Raw genomic sequence first — 20482 nt, forward strand, 5'->3', positions numbered from 1 at the left:
TTTTGTGAGTAGAGCAACTTACTCAGCTGTCTCTAGAGACTTTCAAAAGCAGATAGGTCTCCACATTTGGTAAAATTAGCACTAAGAGTCTTCTATTCTCTCAGTCATAAGAACCCACCACTGTGAGACATGTATTCACTGTAGCCTATTTAGTTGGTTCTACCACCCAAATTTTACTTGTAAGTATCCACCACTTACTTCCATCTCTGCTTACATACCCTAGGCTCACACATGGGCTGCTTCAGCCTCCTAACTGGTCTACCCTTTCATCCATTCTTGCCAGCAGCCAAAGTGATTTTTAAAAACACAAATCAGACCATGTAACCTCCTGAAATCCTTCAAACGGTTTCTTGTTGGGGTTAGAATAAAATCAATGCCAAGCTCTGTATTACAAAGATAGCTTCTGCCTGCCTCTCTAAATTGAGCTAATTGATTCTCACTCTCAGACACCATTTCCTGGTCATAACTGGTTATCTGCCAGTTCCTAGAACTTGCTAAGCTCCTTCCCACCTCTAGGCCTTTGCACTTAACAGTTCCCTCCGTCTCGACCTCACTTTGCCTCACTCGTCACATGGCAAAATCTCTCACTTCTTCAGATTTCCGCTTAAATACCACCTCCTCAGAGAGACTCCACTTGTCACCTTATCTAAGTAAGTTTCTCCTGGTGTTCTTTAGCAGCCTTTTTACTTTCTAACACTTACCACAGTCACTTATTAATTCATTACAGGTAAATACTCCTTTCTTCTTTACTTTCCCCTGTAGAATGGGAGTGAGCTCAGTGGGGACAGGAACATTTTCTGTCTTGCTCACCTTGGTCTTCCTAATGATTCATAGAATGCCTAGCACCCAATAAGCACTCAGTAAATATTTTTTTAAAAAATAATGAATTAGTGAACAAAGGAATGAGATGTGGTATTCATTTTAAGCTTGCAACCGAAAATATTTGAGAAACTCCTCTCACAATGTGTTGTTCACTCTGTTACCACATGTCAGGAGTAAGTGAAGATACGCATTTCAGCCAGCATTCAGTGAACATTTATTACGTAATATATTCAAGGCTCTGTGTTAAGCACTGCAGGGCATACAGAAATGAGTAAGCTAGAGCCATCTACCAAGACTTACAGCTTAGTGGCTTTAACAGACACATTTATAACTAGCTATAATTCAAGGCAGAGCTCTGTACCAGTGGTATAAACAAAGAGCTACGGGACATGGAAAAGGAAGAGACAAGTGATAAATCTTCCTATGCCTACTGTTGGTGTTTCAGACTGTGACAGTTCAATGGAGTCATAGCTCTTCTGCCTCATGAAGCCCTGCCAACTGTCTAAAGACTTCATTGTCAGAGGAGAGATGTCCATTTTCCTAGGGCCAGGCATGCATTACAAGAACAGAAGAGCAGTAGGAGACTGTGAGGCAAGGTGGGAGAAAGCAGCAAATCTCTCCAGAGTCTGTTTTAAGAATAAATAATGCTGTTCGATCCATTTCTACCAAGGTAGATCTTGGGCATACTTCACTCAGAGTCTACTGCTCGGGTTTACCTTCATCAGGCTCCTCCATTTCCACATTGAATATGTGAGACAAGCTGACTACAAATATAGTTTGTATTCAGATTCCATGAGAAAACTATGAGAAGAACATGCCAGAGCAGTTACTGACTGATAAGCCGAAGAGGAAGGAAAGAATTTTTGCAAAGATGTGTGGGTGTCATTTGCTGAGAATTGATGGCAACAAGCAGACTGTGAGGCAGCAATCACCAAAGTTTAACTGCAGGCAGGATTTTTCAGATGAGAGGTGAAAAGATGAGAATTGTCAATCTATTCTCAATATTTGAGTCAGAGCCACGCTCATTTTACAGTTGAGCAGTGGCATCAGAGATGCTTGCAAATTCAAGGCTGAACTGGGCAGTGAATTGGAAAATGGTCTGGAAGTCCTGGTGTTGCTCTTCCTGGAACCCATCTGCTTAGCATTTCTTCATCCGTGAAGCATTTATTAAACTTCTACTCTGCACCACTCTGCTCCACACTAGAGAAGCTTCGGTGAATAAGACACCCCCAGCAGTAACGTCTTCACCCTCTAGAGGGCAGTCAGACACATAGCGACCAACAACAGTGCCATAGTACAAAGGACCATGGGAACCTAGACACGGAAAAAGACTTCGCAGAAGAGATGGCGTTCAAGTTCAGCCTAAAAGGATGAGTTGCCTCTGTTAAGCAGCACTGGAGTGGGAGAGCTCTGCAGGCGGGCACCAAATAAGTAATGGCCGGAGCAAAAGCAAGTGTGAAGATAGGAAGCACCTTTGGGGAATTGTGAGAAGCTGTGGTTAGAGAATAAAACACATGGTCAGAAAGAACGGCAGGAAGTGTCGCTTGAATGCCATGTCTAAGACTTTACGGTTTACTCTGTAGATAATAGGGAGTCTCTGTAACTTTATGAGGAGGAGGAGACAATGGTCAGATAACTGTGATGACGTGAAAAACAGCTCTGGCAAGTGGTGTGTGGAAGATGGGTTGAAAAAAGGAGAGACTGTTGGTAGGGATGGTAGTTACAAGGTTTATAGCAGGAGTCTAGGGGAGAGATGCCAAGACCTGTAATGTGAGAATAGAGAGCAAGGTATATGTGGGAGAGACATTTGGGAGATACTCAAAAGCACTTAGTCTTTTTTTATGTGCGGGAGATAAGGCTGAAGGGATCAGAAATTACTTCAACACTTATCTTGAGTGATGGCGGATAGTGAAGCCAATGACCAACAGAGCTTATCCTGAGTGAAGGCGGAGTTCTAGCACCGCCAGAGGCGGGAGGAAGGGGAGGCCTGTTTTGGAGAGGTTTATAATGAATTGCCTCTGAGAGAAGGTGAACAAGTATATTTAGACATGTGACTTTGGAAAATAAGAAAAGAAAGCTTCGGCATGGAGTTACAGATTGAGGAGTTACCAACAAATAACTGACTGTAGAAGCCATGGGACTAAACAAGATCACCCAAGTTAGAGTGTAAGGAAGTTTAGGGAAACGAAACAGAATAGTTATATTTAAATTCTAGGGAAAAAATGATGAACCAAATAATAATTTACAAGGGTCATATTAGTTAGAAGGTGAAATGAAAGAAAGGTCATGGAAGTCAAAGGAGATGTTGCCGGGCCAGGTCTGAAATGATGAATATAATTTCTGTCTGTATTCCATTGACTCAGTCACATGACCCCACTTGAATGTGAATGCAAGGTCCCTGGCAAAGGAGCCACTTCCCAACAACAGCTCTTGTCTGTGGAAAGGAGCACAAACCTTTTGGAGGCAGCTATCTATCTGTGCCTCATAATTCTAACCTCACTAGGTCTCTCTAAATAATTCCCCACGTTTACTTCTGTAATACAAAGTCATTCTATAGCAACACACATTATTTCAGCCCAAATTATAAGATAAGATAGGCTTTAGCTTGTAAGCAAGCAATTCCTTGCCAGCCGGTTGTTAACTATATCACTTTATGACATCCAAGCACCACACAGAGGAATAGCAAAACACCTCAGTGTTTCTTGGAAACACTAAAGTGTTGTATACGGAGTTTGTCATTGCAAGAGCTAATGCAATCTTGTGACTACACATTAGTGACTGACTAGAACAATGGAGAAAACATCCATGCTGGAAATATTTGAGTCCATTTATTAGCATGTTTCAGTGCTACAAATAGAAACTAAGACTAGCTATCTCCCTGGGATGCTAAGTGAAAATCTATGAGAAAAACAAACGTGGTGCCATTATATGTATGTTTTGTGTAAAACTGTCACTCAAGTTCCAAACTGGAAAGGGAGGGTGATTCTTGCCTTAGAAAGGGTTTTGTTTTTCTTTTTCTTTAAGAGACTTCATAGCTGTCAGCTCTTGAGCTATAGGGAAACAGGGTCACCATGTAAGGGTAGCTCCTGACTGCCTTGTAATTCAGAGTTGTCCAATGTGAGTGCCACTTGTCTCCAATAATCCCTAGGGAGGGGCCACTGATGCCTGCAAATGAGGGTGGAGATAGGATCTATTCTGGATACTACCTCCTCTGCCTTTTGTCAGAGCATATATATCCAGGATACGGGAGAGGAAGCAGTGCTGGGGGAAGGGTCTTCAACTCTGACCCGGGAATGATTCTCTCCTGAAATATCTAAAATCAAATATACCTTGTATATAAGTCCCAATATCCTCCTGAAAACCTCTGTTCTACATGAGGAATTTGTATTCCTCCTGTCAGTTTACCTTTTACCTTATTTCTTAGGGACTGGTTAGCTCTGCCCTTATCCCCACGCTGCCTCAAGTTACACTACCAAGTTTTCCCTCACTGACTAACAGTGAATGGCACCCAGACCCGATAATTTTTCTCTGATTCTTGGGTTTCTGTTTTGGCTGTAAAGGTGGTGGAGTTCAGGTGAGGAGGGGTAAGGATTTGGGGTTAAGGGTGGAGTGTCACGTTTCACTTTGCACACGTTAAAGATTCAAGTTCTGTGTGAGCACACAGTCATCTCCCAGTAGGTTTAAGGCCATTTCCGGCTGCTGTTCATGCCTTTAACAAAGCACTGTGCTGTTTGCTGTGGATATAAAAGAAATATAAAGCACATTTCACTTAATTCTCACCGCAGTTCTGAGAGAGAGGAATTATCATCCCTGCTTCACAGAAAGGTGAAATAGGTTATCCAAGGTTGTGAGGCTGACAAGTGACAGAACTAAGATTTGAACGTAGGTCTGCAGGGTAACTGTGAATCACAAAGTGATCTCATTGTATAAACTATGTGGAAATAATTCTTCTGCCCTCACCACTGCCCCCCCATTGGGCTTTATAATTACATATGAACCCACATTAAAGTTGATTTTGTTTACTATCATCTTTATAGAGAGAAAACCTAATTTTGTTCAGTCATGCCTAAAATCATGTCACACACACACATGACTAGGGCTCTGTTTCTTAACTATACTCTCCCCAAAATGCCAATCAAAAAATGACAAAATTAACAGTTGCTCATGTTAGCTATGTTAAGAATGCAGAGTTTATATTACACAAATGAATATATTGTTCTTCACTGATTGACTTTTTCACACCAATTTGCTCAGAAATGAAAACCAAGTTGCTAATTTTGTCAGCATGGTAATGGAACTAGGTTTCAGAAGACCCTGGGTTCCCATTTCATCCCTTTTACATCCTAGGCGTGTGAGCTGGGAATCTGTCCTTAAATCTGGCTGCATCTCAGTCTTCCACCGTATTAGTAATATTTGCTCCTGTGCCTATAGTACACATGTTTGTGAGAATCTAAGCAAGTGTTAAAGTATTTCAGAAACCACAAGGTTGTGTACAAATGTAAGGTATTACTATTTATTCATTCATTCTGCAAATAAGTACTCCTATTACCTAAGAGTATGTATGTGAAAAAAGCCTGGCTTCTGTGCTCCACACAATCTAGCGGAAAGACTGACACGCAGAGGGCTGCAGTAGGTGCCGTAATGGAGATGTGTACCAGGTACAACAAGAACCTAAGGGAAAGTACCCCTGACTGTCGGGGAGGACCAGGGAAGGAAGGCTTCAGAGGAGATGGTGTGAACTGAGACTGGAAGAATGAGAAATCGTTTGCCTGATGAACTAAACAGGGAGGAGAATTCCAGGCAGAGGGAAAGTGTGTTTGAAACTCTGAAATATTTTACTCTGCCTGGAATTAGAAGTACAAGGTAAGGTGGTCAAGACAGACAAATGGACAAAGGACAAATTATAGAGAGCCTTTGATACCATGCTAAGGAGTTTAGATTACGTATAGGAGGAAATATATATAAAGCCACTGAGGGATTTTGAGCAGATTGTGATCAGGCTTCTACAATGTAGATTATTGGCATAGGCCAGGGAGCAGGCAGTGGAGAGAATGAGGCCCTTGCCATTGTACAGAAGAGAGTGAAAAGGGGAGGAGAAAACTGCTAGGTTTTATGCCTGAGTACCTGGCAATATTTTTAAAAATAAAAAAGTCTTAAGGGGATTTGGTTTTAAGGAAAGCTTCAACTTCAAGCGGTGTCATTTGACAGGTCATATGAAGGTAGAGGGATCCAGCAGGCAGTTTGATAGGCAAACAGAAACCTCAGTGGTAGAGATGTCACTGTGGGAGCCATTCACATTGAAGTGAGAGTTGAAGCCAGGAGACTAGGTGAGAGCTACCTAAGAGAGAAAAACAAATGGGGGATAAAGCAAAGCAGTTACATCACTGAAGGAAACTGGAGGAAAAGTGTCCCAGGATGGCGTCACAAATGTCAGGAGGAGAGACAGTTTCAAGGTAACTAGTCAACAGGACCTAATGCTGGAAAGAGAAAATAAAAAGAAACAAGATCAAAGGCTAAAGGAAAACCATCAACTACTGGTGACCTAAGAGAATAGTGAGACTAGGAGTCAAAAGGAGGTGAGTTCAGGAGTGAGAAAATGATAAGAAAAATAGAAATAAACGTTCAGACTATAGGTTAGCCAGTGGCAGCATATTTTACCATAATAGTAAGGTACAAATGGAAGTGCCAGCATATAATATAAATTGCTGTTACCCTTTGTGTCCTGAACACCGCAAGCTTTGAGTCTAATGAACTGAAATCATTTTTTTTATTAACAATGTAATTTGCTTGTACCCAAAAAGAAATGAACGACCGTTGTCACCCTCATCTTTTCCTTGGCCTGTGTTGTTTGCTGTTACTCCTGAGTGCCTGTCAACAACAACAAAAGCAAGCACTATTTTCTATAGCTCGCTGAAATGTATACGAGAGAAATGCAGACCTCTTACCAGGATTTCTTAGTTATGGTAGTAAAATGAAAGCACTGGGGCAAAGCCAATTCTGTGTCACACTGAAAATTCATTTCTTTGTCAGACATGAGCTTTTTTTCCGTAGTAGGCATGGCTTCTCACTAATGGCCTGAAGCAAGGTAGTGAATCAGAGGCCAGTATTCAGAACTTCTAGTCACTACGCACGGCCACGGATGAGTCACGTAAAGTAATAATTCTTACACCAGGGAGACTACAGTAATAACTGGATAGGATTTTGAGAACTTGAGATAGGGCACTTTGTAAATGCTTCTCATTATCTTCTAACTTACCTTTACTCTATTAAAATCGCCTACCAACTAAACTGGGCTTTCAAGGGATAAATGAAAGTATAGTAGCAATTTCCAGGTTTTGTGAGTGTGAAACTCTAGACTCGTTCCTTCAGATGATAGTGATGGTTCCACGCAGGCTACACTTGTCTGAGAATCCTCTCAATTAAATAGCTTCCTTTCCATTATGGTTAATCTTATCCAATCAAATAAGGTGGCATAGTATCCACTAGAATTCGGAAATTCTGTGAAGCTCAGGTGTAGAACATGGTAGAATTTCATTTTAAAGTCTTATTGGTTGGAATGAAATCTCTGAGATGATTCCTATAAGATGGACGCCCCTCCATCTCCTATTCTCCAGGGTCTTTACTGAAGCTTAAAAATTTTTTTAAAAGAAGAAATAAAAAATGCGTTTGTTTTTCAGGCTTCGGTGTGAGGTATGTTCAAATGTTAAACCTGGCAGAGTATCCAGTGTTAAGTCTGAGAGAAAATTGTCCGGTAGACATTTGGGCCTCCTTTCAGGGAATTGGCACCAACAAAATTCACTTGCTACTTTTTTCTTCTGTTGGATTAATTTATTAGGTTTGAAACTGAGATAATGGTTTCATTTCCCTCTTCTAAGACGCTCCAAATGAAAAGAATAGAAGAGTGGTGTGACCAGAGGCATAGAGAACTCTGCCGACCACTAACCTGGTGGGGAGTCAAGGGACAGTTCCCACAGGCTAGAGCCAACATGGTGATAAGGTGCCCACCAAAGGGGACTCGGTGTCCTTTCTTTAATTCCCAGTTTTCTCTTGCTTCCAAAGAACTTTATTGAGAATTTTTATATGCAATACACTGTGTTAGGCACTCTGGAGAATATAAATAACTCAGAATTTCTGTCATAAATGTAAACAGAAATACATACAACCCTTGATATACACACATAACTTGCATACACACACGCGTGTGCGCACACATACATACAGAGAGTGCAAAAAAATGTATACACATTTTAAAAAAAGAATACTGTATTAAAATTGTAATGCTCAATATATATTGATAACAGAAGATGAATACAAGTTACGTTTGACTTCTGCAATTACAAGATGTGCTCAAAGTGGTTACCATCAGCATCCAGACACTTCTGATTATGGTGAACTACTGCTTGAGCAACGCTGACCAAAGTGTCCACTTGTATACATTTTTTTGGCACCATGGTATATATGCATACATCACACTTAAAGTAGTGTATTATTAGTATGCTTTGAGCTGGAAGAAACAAAATTCCAACTCAAATGGATTGAGTAATAAAGAAATGCATTACATCATATAACCAGCGATCTAAAATTAGGACAGCTTCTAATGCTGTACAGTCACGGCTCAGACTCTGTTTTTCTACAATTCTCTTAGCTTAGTCCTTCTGCTGGCTTTGTCTTAAGCCAACTGACCACATGATTACAAGAAGGCCCCAGTAGTTCTGGGCATCATGGGCAGAGGCAGAGGTTTCCTCTTTCATAACAGATTGGGGATCTGTTAGCAAGGAGATAGCGGGGAATGGATGCCATCAGGAAACCTACAGTCTAGTAGAGGAGAGCGCATGTGGCAGTGTGGTAGGTAGTGTACTAGAGGCCTCTACATCTAGAGTGGTCATACCAAAGAGAAAGTGCTCCCTTTTCTCCACTGGAGCAAAAGGGTAGCGACTGATCAGAGAAGACTTCACTTGGGGAAGAGGTGGTTAATCCAGCTGGGACATGTTGAAGTTAAGGTATTATGGAACCTCCAGGTGGAGAAATCCAATAGATGTATATTTAAGGCTGAGAAGTCTAACTAGAGAAAAAGACATAGGAAATAGGTGGTGATGAAAGCCCTGAGGATGATGAGCTAATCCAGAGGACAGACTAGGACCAAAAGTGAGACCCTAAGGAACACTGACATTTAAAGCACGGGTGAAATGAGTTAACAGGGACAGAAAATAAAAATGAAAATCTTTTAATACCATCTGTGTGTGGGATGGGCATAAGCCAACTGCGTAGAAATGACATTTTGTGGTATTCACACATGTGATTTGGGTAAAGGACTGGTAAAAGCTAAGAACCTTTTAATACCCATTACTTGCTCAGTAGCAGGTGTCCTTCCCTAAGAGACTGGTTGAATGAGAAAGTTACAGCTAGACCTGAACAGTGCCCCACCCAAAGCAGAACTGGGGCATTAAAATTTCTAAAATGAATCTCTTTTTCTTTGCAGGAGTGGTCACACATTACTTGCCTTCTGGTTTTCCCGCCAAGAGGGAAAACTAAACCGACAGCAGACTATTGAACTGGGACATCACATCCTCAAAGCGCACATTTTTAAGGTAATTAGAGAAGTTGGAGGCTTTTTTCTTTCTATCTCCAGCAGGGTTTCCTTAGCACTGTGTTTATGAAGCTACTGTTATTCCAGTGTGGTCCTTGCTTTCTGAAATTGTTTTGTTGCAAAGTTGGTCCATCTCCTAAAATATATGGCCTGTTCCTCCGTAGGCCTTTGGAAAGAAAACCACATTTGTCATCTCCCAGTTTAGCAGATTGTTAGGCTTTCCAGGAAATGTACGTGTATAATCATTTAGATGAGAGGCATATACATGTATACATGTATATTCCCTATATGACCTACAATCTCTTATAGACAGTCATATTGTAGCAGTTAGTTGCAGGTTTTCACAATATCTGAAAACATCACTGAGAACAGTTACTCTTTCGGCTTCTTGTAATTCTGTGTTTCCCCAAAAATAAGACCGAGCCAGACCATAAGCTCTAATGCGTCTTTTGGAGCAAAAATTAATATAAGATCCAGTCTTATATAAGACCCGGTCTTATATTATATAAGACCGGGTCTTATATTAAAAATAAGACCGGGTCTTATATTAATTTTTGCTCCAAAAGACCCATTAGAGCTGATGGTCCGGCTAGGTCTTATTTTGGGGGAAACACAGTTGTTTTAGTGAAGATTTTAATATTTGTGGTGCTGTGATTTTCATACTATCTGGAACCAACAATAACCTTCTTTGAGCTACTTCCCCCATTCTCTCTTCAAATTATAATCCCAGTTTTTCTCCCAGTAGTTTCAAAACTTTTAAGAACTATAGCATCAGCTCCCCTCTCTCAACATTCACAAGGCTGGACTGGAGGACTGAGAGGAAGGCACACATTCACTGTTTAGGCACGTATGCATGCGTTTGTTTCTTCAGCACTTACTGAAGCATTGTCCTAGGGATTATTAGGGATACAAAAACAAAAAAGATACAGCCCCTAATCTCAAGGAATTTATCATGTTGATAGCATGTGGGGTAAAGCACAAAGATTGAGGAAGTATGTTCTTCTGATTTTTCTAGCATACAGTTTGCCAACAGTCTGTTCCTTTCAATCCCTACAATCTTTTTTAGACTGCTTTTCCTGCCTCAGGATTGAGAAATTCAGGTATTTTAAGCAGTGCTCTGGGTTGGACTTCCCCCAGGAGATACTTTTAAAGATAAAACAGTTCTCTTCAGAGAGAAAGATGGCATTAAGGTCAACTCCAAGCGCCTAGCAAATTCTTCCCAGTATATAAGCACACAGCCAGAGCAGCCTGTTCATCAGATGGACACCAGTGAAAGGCAGTGACAGGTCCTTTATTTGACTTGTAATTATCTTATCTAACAAATCACTGTACCAAAACATGACCTTACCCAGTGACCTTACTCAGTGGGAGCAGAGTGGGACTAAAATAACAGGCAAGGTGTCTGATTCCAATTTCAAGTGGACCAAAAACCATCTGCTACTTATGTACCTTCTGAGATCATTACCCTTCTGTTAGATAGGAAAGGAACTTAACTTTTGAGCATCACCACTTTAAACACTTAAGCTTAGCATCACCGTATGCCTAGGATCAGATGCAAAGTTTATGCCTGTCTTTTCTGCACCATAAAATAAACACCGCATTAACAGACAAATGATGCGAAGTTTTGTTTGACCCAGTGTGACTTTATTCGATACGTGGAGACCTACATTTAAACCGTACACTCCTGTCATTGACACAGTTTTATCTTATGTTGCTACAGACAACACAGTTGCCTGAGATAAGAGTGGCTCCCTGTGTGATTCAGAACATAAATACTCAGGGGTACAGCATATGGCGATGACGTGACTGTGAGCTGAAGAATGTAGACTTGGACTGTAGTTTTCCTGATGCAGTGCTTTCAGGGTCGTTTAAATGCAGAGAGCTCCCTGTTGATAGTTGTCTTGACTTGTTTCAAGTCAAGTTGTTGTCCTTTCAATTTCAGTTGTGGAGGGTGCTGTTCTGCTTCAAGTTGTTGTCCTTTCAGTCTTAGTTGCAGGGGGTGCAGCTCACCATCCCTTGCAGGATGCGAGGAGTTGAACCCGCAGCCTTGTGGTTGAGAGCCCACCGGCCCATGTGGGAATCGAACCGGCAGCCTTCAGAGTTAGGAGCACAGAGCTCCAACTGCCTGAGCCACCGGGCCAGCGCAAAAATTTTCCCCTTTTAAATTAAAGAAAATAAAATTAGCCATTTTAAGTTAATATCTCAGTGGCATTTCATACATTTACAGTATTACTGTTCAAGTTTTTGTGTAACATGTCTCAGTTCTCTTGGATATATATCTAGGAGTGGAATTGATAGACATATAGTAACTATGTTTAACATTTTGAGGAATTGCCAGTCTGTTTTTCAAAGTGGCTTTACCATTTCACAATTTCACCAGCAATGTCTGAGGGTTCCAATTTTTTTCAAAACCTTGCCAATACGTGTCAGACATTGTCTGCCTTATTTTAGCCATTTTAGTGGGTATGAGGTAGTTTCTCATTGTGGTTTTAATTTGTATTTCCTTAGTGACCAATAATCTTGAGCACTTATAATTCTTTTGTAATCCTCTAATTGCCATTTAGATCTTTTCTAGTCTATGAAAAGAAAGGAGGATGTTTGTGAATTGTGGCCAGAGAAATTTCAATCTAGTTTGTAATGCAGGGTGTTTCACTGGGTTGGGTCTAGTCCCTGGAAGGATTTCCGGAGTGCTCTTACAATTAGCTCCCTAAATGCTGCCCTTTAAAATGTTCCTTTGATTGGTCAATCTATAACATTTCTTATCAGAACAGAACTATTAGCCTGAGGGGAAAAGTGCTATAAATAGGCATCTGGAGAGTAGAAGATCCTTTGACAGCAATCAAAAAGCATGGGTTCAAGTACAGACTCTGCCACTTACCTTAAGCAGTCTCAGTTTTCTCATCTGTAAAATGGTAACAATATCTAACTCGCACGATTGTTTTAAGGATCACAGATACAAGATATATTATGTACATTATAAAATGCAAAATACTAGGCATATATCCAGGATAGCTTTGAGGATCAAAATTAAGAGTAAAAATCTCTTTCCTGATTAAAAAGACTTAATAACAAACATAAATTTTAGGTGGTAATATCATCCTTTCACTTCAGAGGTTACTCAGCATCGTCTGTAGCAGTGATCAGCAAATAGAGCTTTGCAGTCCATATAGCCTCTGTCGACACCACTTAACTCTGCCATTGCCGCTCAAAGGCACCCAGAGACAATACAGAAATGAATGAGCATGGTTGAATTCTCATCAGACGAGATTTATGAAAACTGGTCGAAAGCTGGATTTGGTGTTGGGCCATAGTTTGCCAACCCCTTCCCTACAATGAAAGGCGCCATTCCCTTTGTTTACCAGGATCCTTTCCTTATAACCAAATACAGCCATGTGGATGGTCAGATAAGAAGAGTAATAATCTGTGTGAGATACTTGGATACCTACAAGTGGATCACCGAAGATATATTTGTCAATAATTTGCCTTAAAGAAATTCATTGAATAACCCCAAGGTTAGTGTTTGCCATGATCTTAAGATACCTGAGCCATAGCTAAGATCCCTAAGAGAAGATGACTCTGTTGCTTCATGCTTTCCCTTTTTTTATGACGTATTCAAAAATACTGAGCAAACGTACTACCAGCTGGGAACAGTGTTATAAATTTAGATGCTAACAAATATTTAAGAAAGGGACTCTATTACCATTTATCTCTGACAAAAAGAGATTTCTTCTTGCCTGAGCTATAGTTATAGATACCGAAAAGAAACTTTTCTAGTTATCTGAACCTAAAGTTCTCTTTAAGAATCCATCATCTTAGAATTTAATTATATGGGTTTTTTGGCTATATCCTGCCTGGTAATGAGCTCTGCCTGTCACTTTTGCAGAGCTGAGTTTAAACTGAAACTCTTTCCTGCCACACCCCACCCAGTAGTAGAAATCAGTAGAGCAAATCCTTGATACAAGAAAAACTAATACTCCCAATCCTAGCGTCCGTCTCTATGTTTCAGACTTATTTCCTGTGTATTTACTCCAACCTCACTGGGACTCTCAGTGCTGCTTTGTGGTCCATTTGCTGGACCATTTTTTTGAAGTTCATTTACCAAGGTCTGTTCTTACTCAGCTCCCTTCCCCATTTCTTTTTCCTCTAGTTCTTAACCAAGTTAATTAACTCAACAAACAGCTTGACTTATGAGTCACTGAAAAAATAAAGCCATGAAGTTTGGCTTCCTTTAACTGCCCTCCTCTTCTCACCAGTGAATCAATGTATGTCATCATCAACTCTTTCGTCCCTTTTTCTTTTCTCGGGAAGAAGAGATGTCCCTGTTCCTCTTTTTTTTGGTGTTATTATGAAATTTTTAGAACATAGGGAAGCATAGATCATTGAGTAAACAAATGCTATCTATCATTTTTAACAAGAGTTAAGATTTTTCCAGGTTCGCTGTTCAAATCTTTATTTTTAAGAAACAAAAATGTAGCAAATGCAATAGAAGCCCCCTTTTTTCCCTCTTACCCCATTTCTCTCCCTTCGCAGATATTTTCTGCCCTTAAGTTAGCATGTGTTCTTCTCATCAATAATTTGTACTTTTCCAATATAAATATATATTCATAAACAATATACAAAATTATTTCATGTTTTTTAAACTTGGCATACACAGTATCATACTCTCTATATAATACTATGGATAGCTGAGATTTAGCTGTAGATCTAGATCAGTGGCTTTTGACTTTGGCTATATAGTGGTCCCCCCTTATCCACAGGGGATACCTTCCAAGACCCCTAGTGGATCCCTGAAACCACGGGTTGTACCGAGCCCTTCCACGCTGCCCGAGATGTGGAAGCAGCTTCTTCATCAGCAGATGGATGTAGCCTCTCCAGTAGTTTTTATATTTTTCAATCCAAACCTCTTCCTGAATCTGTGTAACCATCCCTTACTTGCAGTAAATGGCTGGTGTCGCTCCTTTCAGGGGATCCTTTGCTGAAGTCTTCATGCAGGCTCAGTGCTTTCTGGCACAACATATTGCTGTGAGTTGGAACATGTTTTCTGTTCATGTCTTCCACCCACAAATTTAATACCTTTTCTATCTTAACTAAGCGTTTATCACACACTGTGGCCATAACTTTTGTAGTGGAGGTACAAAAGCAAAATTGGCACGGTTTCTTTTTCCTTCACAATTTCTCAGATAGAAGATTCGTCCTTACTGTATATCTTAACAACCTCAGCATTCAATTTTCTTTTCCTTATTAAGTCAAGAACTTTCACCTTTTGGGGCGGCCAGATGGCTCAGTTGGTTAGAGCACGAGCTCTGAACAACAGGGTTGCCAGTTCCATTCCTACATGGGCCAGTGAGCTGCGCCCTCCACAACTAGATTGAAGACAACGAGCTGCCGCTGAGCTTCGGGAGGGGCGGCCGGATGGCTCAGTTGGTTAGAGCGTGAGCTCTCAACAACAAGGTTGCCGGTTCAATTCCCTCATGGGATGGTGGGCTGTGCCCACTGCAACTAAAGATTAAAAATGGCGGCTGGACTTGGACCTGAGCTGCACCCTCCACAACTAGATTGAAGGACAATGACTTGGAGCTGATGAGTCCTGGAGAAACACACTGTTCCCCAATATTCCCCAATTGAAAAATTAAATAATAATAATACATTTTTTAAAAAAAGAGCCTTCACCTTTTCTCGTAAAGAAAGCACTTTATGGCTTCTCTTTGATGTAGTTGAATTGCCAGCATCACTACTGTTGTGCTTTGGGGCCATTATTGAGTAAAATAAGGGTCACCTGAGCACAAGCACTGAACAGCCAATCCGATAACCAAGGCAGCTTCTAAAGTGACTGGCAGGCAGATAGTATAACAGTGTGGGTACACTGGACAAGGGATGATTCACGTCCCAGCAGGATGGAGCAGGACAGCGCGGGATTTCATCATGCTACTCAGAATGGCATGCAATTTAACACTTAGGAATTGTTTATTTCTGGAATTTTCTATTTAATATTTTTGGACTGCAGTTGATTGCAAGTAACTGAAACCACAGAAAGTGAAACCATGGGTAAGGGAGACTACTGTACATTAGATTATCCTCAGGAGCTTTAAACACATGCATATATTTCTCAGCCTTACTCCCAGAGGTTAATTAATAAATCTTACTTCTTAGAGCCATTTTACAGAAAACTGAGTATAAAATACAGATCGTTCCCGTGTACTCACTCTCCCCCACATTTTCCTCTGTTACTAACATCTTGCACTGGTGTGGGGCATTTGTTGTAATTGATGAACGTGTATTAATATATTATTAGCTGAAGTCCATAGTTTGCATTAGGATTCACTGTCGTGTTGTACAGTTCTGTGGACTTTACCAAACACATAATATCCAATGTCTACCATTACAGTAGCATACACAATAGTTTCACTGCCCCGAAAATTCCAAAGCTGTCAAAAGTACTCCTAGATAACTCTGAAGGATTGGCAGGAACACCCAGTGAAAAGCAGCTGCAAACTGCTCTCCGGTGCTTCATTCTATCTAGATCTTGGCCCAGTAATTATTCTCCAACTTGTTAGTCCTCCCATGTTCTCATAAGAGGATGTTTTTTTCTTTTTTTAATTTTATACAGCTTTTCCTAGTTGTCCTTAGCAGGAATGTGTGTCCAAATTATCTAGATCCGCCATTATCAGAAGTGGAAGTCCATCCAAGTTCCCTTGAGCAGAAATTACGCCCCAGCATTCTGGGAACATCAGCTTTTCTCTAAATCTCTTTGCCCTTCTCATTTAAAAATTTGTTGGTATTCTGAATGACTGAAACTGTCCTGGGTATCACACAGAAGAAAGAGATGATTTACATCCAAGAAAACTAAATCCAGACTTGTAGGCCCTGAGCAGAGAAGTACGAGTTCGTGCATCTTTCAGAAACGCTTAATACAACATTGCTGATTTGGACATAAATAGAACAACCTTATCCTTTGTGCATTTCAAGGAACAAAGCAAGCAGAAGTAGCTTAAGTTTTTAAAAAAGAATACCTCCCAGATCCACTTACTAGGTCTCCAATTTCATTGTTAATATCTCCCTGCCCTTGAAAGTTCCTGCTTTAATTCACTTGACCCAGATATTGGCAGAACAGTAAGATGATTGCCAGAGTCTTGCCCTAACAACAGAAAATTTAAAAAAAATTATTTAAATTATTTAAACTTCCTTTTGAAGAAGCCCACATGAAAGGGGCAAACATTAGTACACGCCGTAGGACCTAGGCCAGTCCTAGGAGAGAGAAGTGGTTGCTGAATGGCAGTCAAACGTATGTTGTTGTTTTCCTGCCATGATCATTGTAGGGTGTATCAGTCAGGGTGAAGCGTGCTAGCTACTGGAACAAACTTGCAGACTCTCAATGCCTTTGTCGCTCGCTTACGACCCAGTACAGCTCACTGGGCAGCTTGGTCCATGGAGTGGTGAGTCTCAGAGGGCTCCATGGATCCTCTGCCTGCAGTGAGGAAGAATCGTAGGAAGTGTGGGAAACACGCAGGAGGCGTGGGGCCCAGCCTGGGCAGGGCGTACGACTTCTGCCCATGTTTTATTAGCCAGGATTCAGTCACATGGCCCACATAACTGTAAAGGAGGCTGGGAAATACAGCTTTCCCAAATGCCCAGGAGGGAGATGAGATGGAGATCGATGACAACATTGCATTATCTGTCTCAGGGTGTATTTTACTAACTTGAATGTAAGAGATTGGTTCAAGAAGGCTAATAGAAAAAGTGTGGGGGAAAATTACATCTAGATACAGCAAAACAGAGAGGTATTAAGTAGATTTGTTGCCAGAAACTGCTGAGATAGAGACATCTCATTTAGCTTGTTCCCAGTCTTTGTTCCCATATTTTTAAGGTGACACTCTGCTCTCATTTGTTGGTACCCCACACCTGGAGGGTACTAACTTAATACCCGTGTACTTTGTAGCTGGCTACTAATTTAATTGTCTCTATATTCCTTTTTCAGGGTTTGAGTAAAAAAGTTGGCGTATCATCCTCCATTCTCCAAGGTCTCTGGATCTCCTATAGTACAGAAGGTCTTTCCATGGCATTGGCATCTTTGCGAAATCTCTACACTCCAAATATAAAGGTAAATGTGTATAAATTACAGTTACATTAAAATAGTAACTGAAAAAAATAAAATTAGGAAGACATTTAAGTGGCTATTTAATTGATCTTTGACTTGTCTTTGACTGTCTTATATTGATAATTTAATATATGGGGGGTGCCAAAAAAAATCTACACACATAACTTTGTATTAATCTTTGTATCGGTGTATATTGAGTATTACAATTTTAATACAACTTTTTTCCTTTCTTAAAATGTGGGGCCTGCCCGGTGGCTCATGCGGTTAGAGCTCCATGCTCCTAACTCCAAAGGCTGCCAGTTCGATTCCCACATGGGCCAGTGGGCTCTCAACCACAAGGTTGCCAGTTCAATTCCTCAAGTCCCGCAAGGGATGGTGGGCTGTGCCCCCTGCAACTAAGATTGAACACGGCACCTTGAGCTGAGCTGCTGCTGAGCTCCCGGATGGCTCAGTTGGTTGGAGCGCGTCCTCTCAACCACAAGGTTGCCGGTTCGACTCCCGCAAGGGATGGTGGGCAGTGCCCCCTGCAACTAGCAACGGCAACTAGACCTGGAGCTGAGCTGCGCCCTCCACAACTAAGACTGAAAGGACAACAACTGGAAGCTGAATGGCACCCTCCACAACTAAGATTGAAAGGACAATAACTTGACTTGGAAAAAAGGCCTGGAAGTACACACTGTTCCCCAATAAAGTCCTATTCCCCTTCCCCAGTAAAATCTTTTTTTTTTTTAAATGTGTATACATTTTTTTGGCACCCTCTGTATTTTAAATTGTTACCTTTTATTCTGTGAGTTGAAGACTAAACCTATTGATCTTCTACCTTCTGTAAGCAGACTCTGATTTATAGGGTCAGGTCCTGCTGCTTCTAGGGAGTAAATCAATCTTGGGTAGGCTTTGTTTTGATAGGAGCTTTTGTGACCAACAGTTCACTTAGCAGAGACTGAGTTCAGAACTACAGTATGGGTGGCATTTGCTCTAGTTACTGAGAGGTTTATGTAAAAGAGACTATTTATATCCCTTTCCAAAGGCAAAGCGTAGAAAAAGGAACAAATGATAATTATGACCAAGTAGTTATTAAATGCTACTAGGCACTATTGTGGGGTCCCAGATGACTCAATAGAAGATGACTAAAAGGATGTGACTGATATTTGTCTGAGTCTTATTTCTATTTATTTACCTATTTCTAGGTCAGCCGACTGCTGATTTTGGGAGGTGCCAACATTAATTACCGGACAGAGGTTTTAAATAATGCTCCAATTCTGTGCGTCCAGTCTCATCTTGGTTACACAGAAATGGTGGCCCTGCTGTTGGAGTTCGGGGCCAATGTGGACGCCTCTTCTGAAAGCGGCTTGACACCTCTGGGCTATGCCGCTGCCGCAGGCTTCCTGAGTATCGTCGTGCTGCTGTGCAAGAAACGGGCCAAGGTAACGGCTGCCTGGCTCTGCTGCTTTCCTCTCCTCCTGCTGTCATCTTCCTTATCTCCTGTGTTAACTCACGAGTCTAGGTAGAGCACATCAGGCCCTATTAGGGAACAGATCAAAGGGAGTACTGGCTCTGCATACATCCCAGTGTTTGTATGCCAGTTCCACACTGCCTCCGGACACAGCCCTAAAACCTTGGAGAGGCACTTAGGAAACTGCATTATCAGCAGCCACAAAAAGCCCCTGCCTAACAACCAAGAAATTCTCCACTGAGCTCAGAGCAAGGAAGGAGTAGAGGAGCAGGGAGACTGCAGTGGGAAGTCTGAGCCGAATGGTGCCTGCAGACTCAGAACCTTTCGTGTGTAGAGAAGGCAAGTGAGCCATGGAGATAAGAACAGGGGCCAGACTCCCTCCTCCTGTCCTTGGAGATCGTCACTGTAGAGGTGTGGGGAGAAGATGGTTCTCTCTATTAATTCTCATACTGACCAGAGGTACTCAGAAGTGTTTCTGTTAGTGTATTTTAATTCTCTGAAAATGTTTCTAAAAATGTGTTTGCTTTGTAGTATCCCAAGAGCCACTGATATAAAAAGAACTCAATTTCAAAATATTGATAGAAAGAAAAGTGCTGGTCTCAAAAATGGAGGCCTCTGGGGAAAATTGTAGCCTCTTGAAAACAAACTGAGAATTTTGGTGTTTTTGCAATGAAATATAAGTAATATGTGCAACCTCATTCTGAAGTGTCCAGTGTTCTTACCAGGGAAGAGAGTAGGACTCTGAGACTTCTCTGGGAACTGGGACTCTCAGTGACATCCCAGAGCCTTAGCTGTTTACTGGGACACAGTGATGGTCCACCTATAATGTCCTGTTCATAGGAATGAACACCTCGAGAAACAAAACAACTGGGACTTACTGTTATTATTGCAGTAAATTCACGTTCTAATCTCAGCCGGGTATGTTGTGCTGTCCAGCTATCATTTCATTCATCTCTCGTTGTCCCCAGAGCAGATGTGTACATCATTTGTGTTCTTCTCAAGTCATTGTCAGACTTCTTTTGCCTTCCTACATTACCAACATTGAGTTCACCTCAATGTTCCTCTATCTCAAAACTCTATTATAATCGTTACCTACACTGACCTTTACTTCTGCCTCAGAGAAGGATGTGTTTACCTTTATTTCCAAAGCAATTGCCTCCACCTATATTTTTTATGTCATTATGTTGCTTATTCTCTGTTTATTTCATTCTTTTTCTAAATTCACACTACCTTTTCCCCCAGTTTCTGCAAACCTTTGAGTGTCTCCTCTAATCCAAAAGAGAAATTTTCCTCTCTCCTGCAAACCAGAAGCTACCATCTCATCTCTTCCCTTCCATGTCCACCAAACCTGTCCTAAAAGTCATCTCTTCTTGCTGCCTCTGCTTCCTTACTGTTCCTTAACTAATTGTAGTCTGGCTTCCATGAGAGAAAGAGAGGGCAAGTCATTAAAATTCATAAACTTTGGAATCAAACACAACTTGGTCAAAGCCTATATTCATACTTTCTGTGAGGGCTTAGACAAGTC

At 41.1% G+C, this 20482-nt stretch overlaps 1 protein-coding gene across 13 annotated transcripts in view; it reads left to right on the top strand.

Moving 5' to 3' along the window:
• TANC2 (tetratricopeptide repeat, ankyrin repeat and coiled-coil containing 2) overlaps window positions 1-20482 on the top strand; it is a 341550-nt gene that overhangs the window by 290750 nt on the left and 30318 nt on the right. For all 13 annotated transcript variants that reach the window (XM_074320171.2, XM_074320170.2, XM_074320174.2 and 10 more), the window contains 3 exons: window positions 9302-9410; window positions 17385-17507; window positions 18692-18928. In XM_074320171.2, coding sequence (XP_074176272.2) covers window positions 9302-9410; window positions 17385-17507; window positions 18692-18928 — 469 coding nt within the window. The remainder of the gene's footprint in view (window positions 1-9301; window positions 9411-17384; window positions 17508-18691; window positions 18929-20482) is intronic.

The sequence above is a fragment of the Rhinolophus sinicus genome, chromosome 12 (assembly GCF_057876585.1).
Source record: "Rhinolophus sinicus isolate RSI-liver-muscle chromosome 12, RSI-T2T, whole genome shotgun sequence".
NCBI lineage: Eukaryota > Metazoa > Chordata > Mammalia > Chiroptera > Rhinolophidae > Rhinolophus > Rhinolophus sinicus.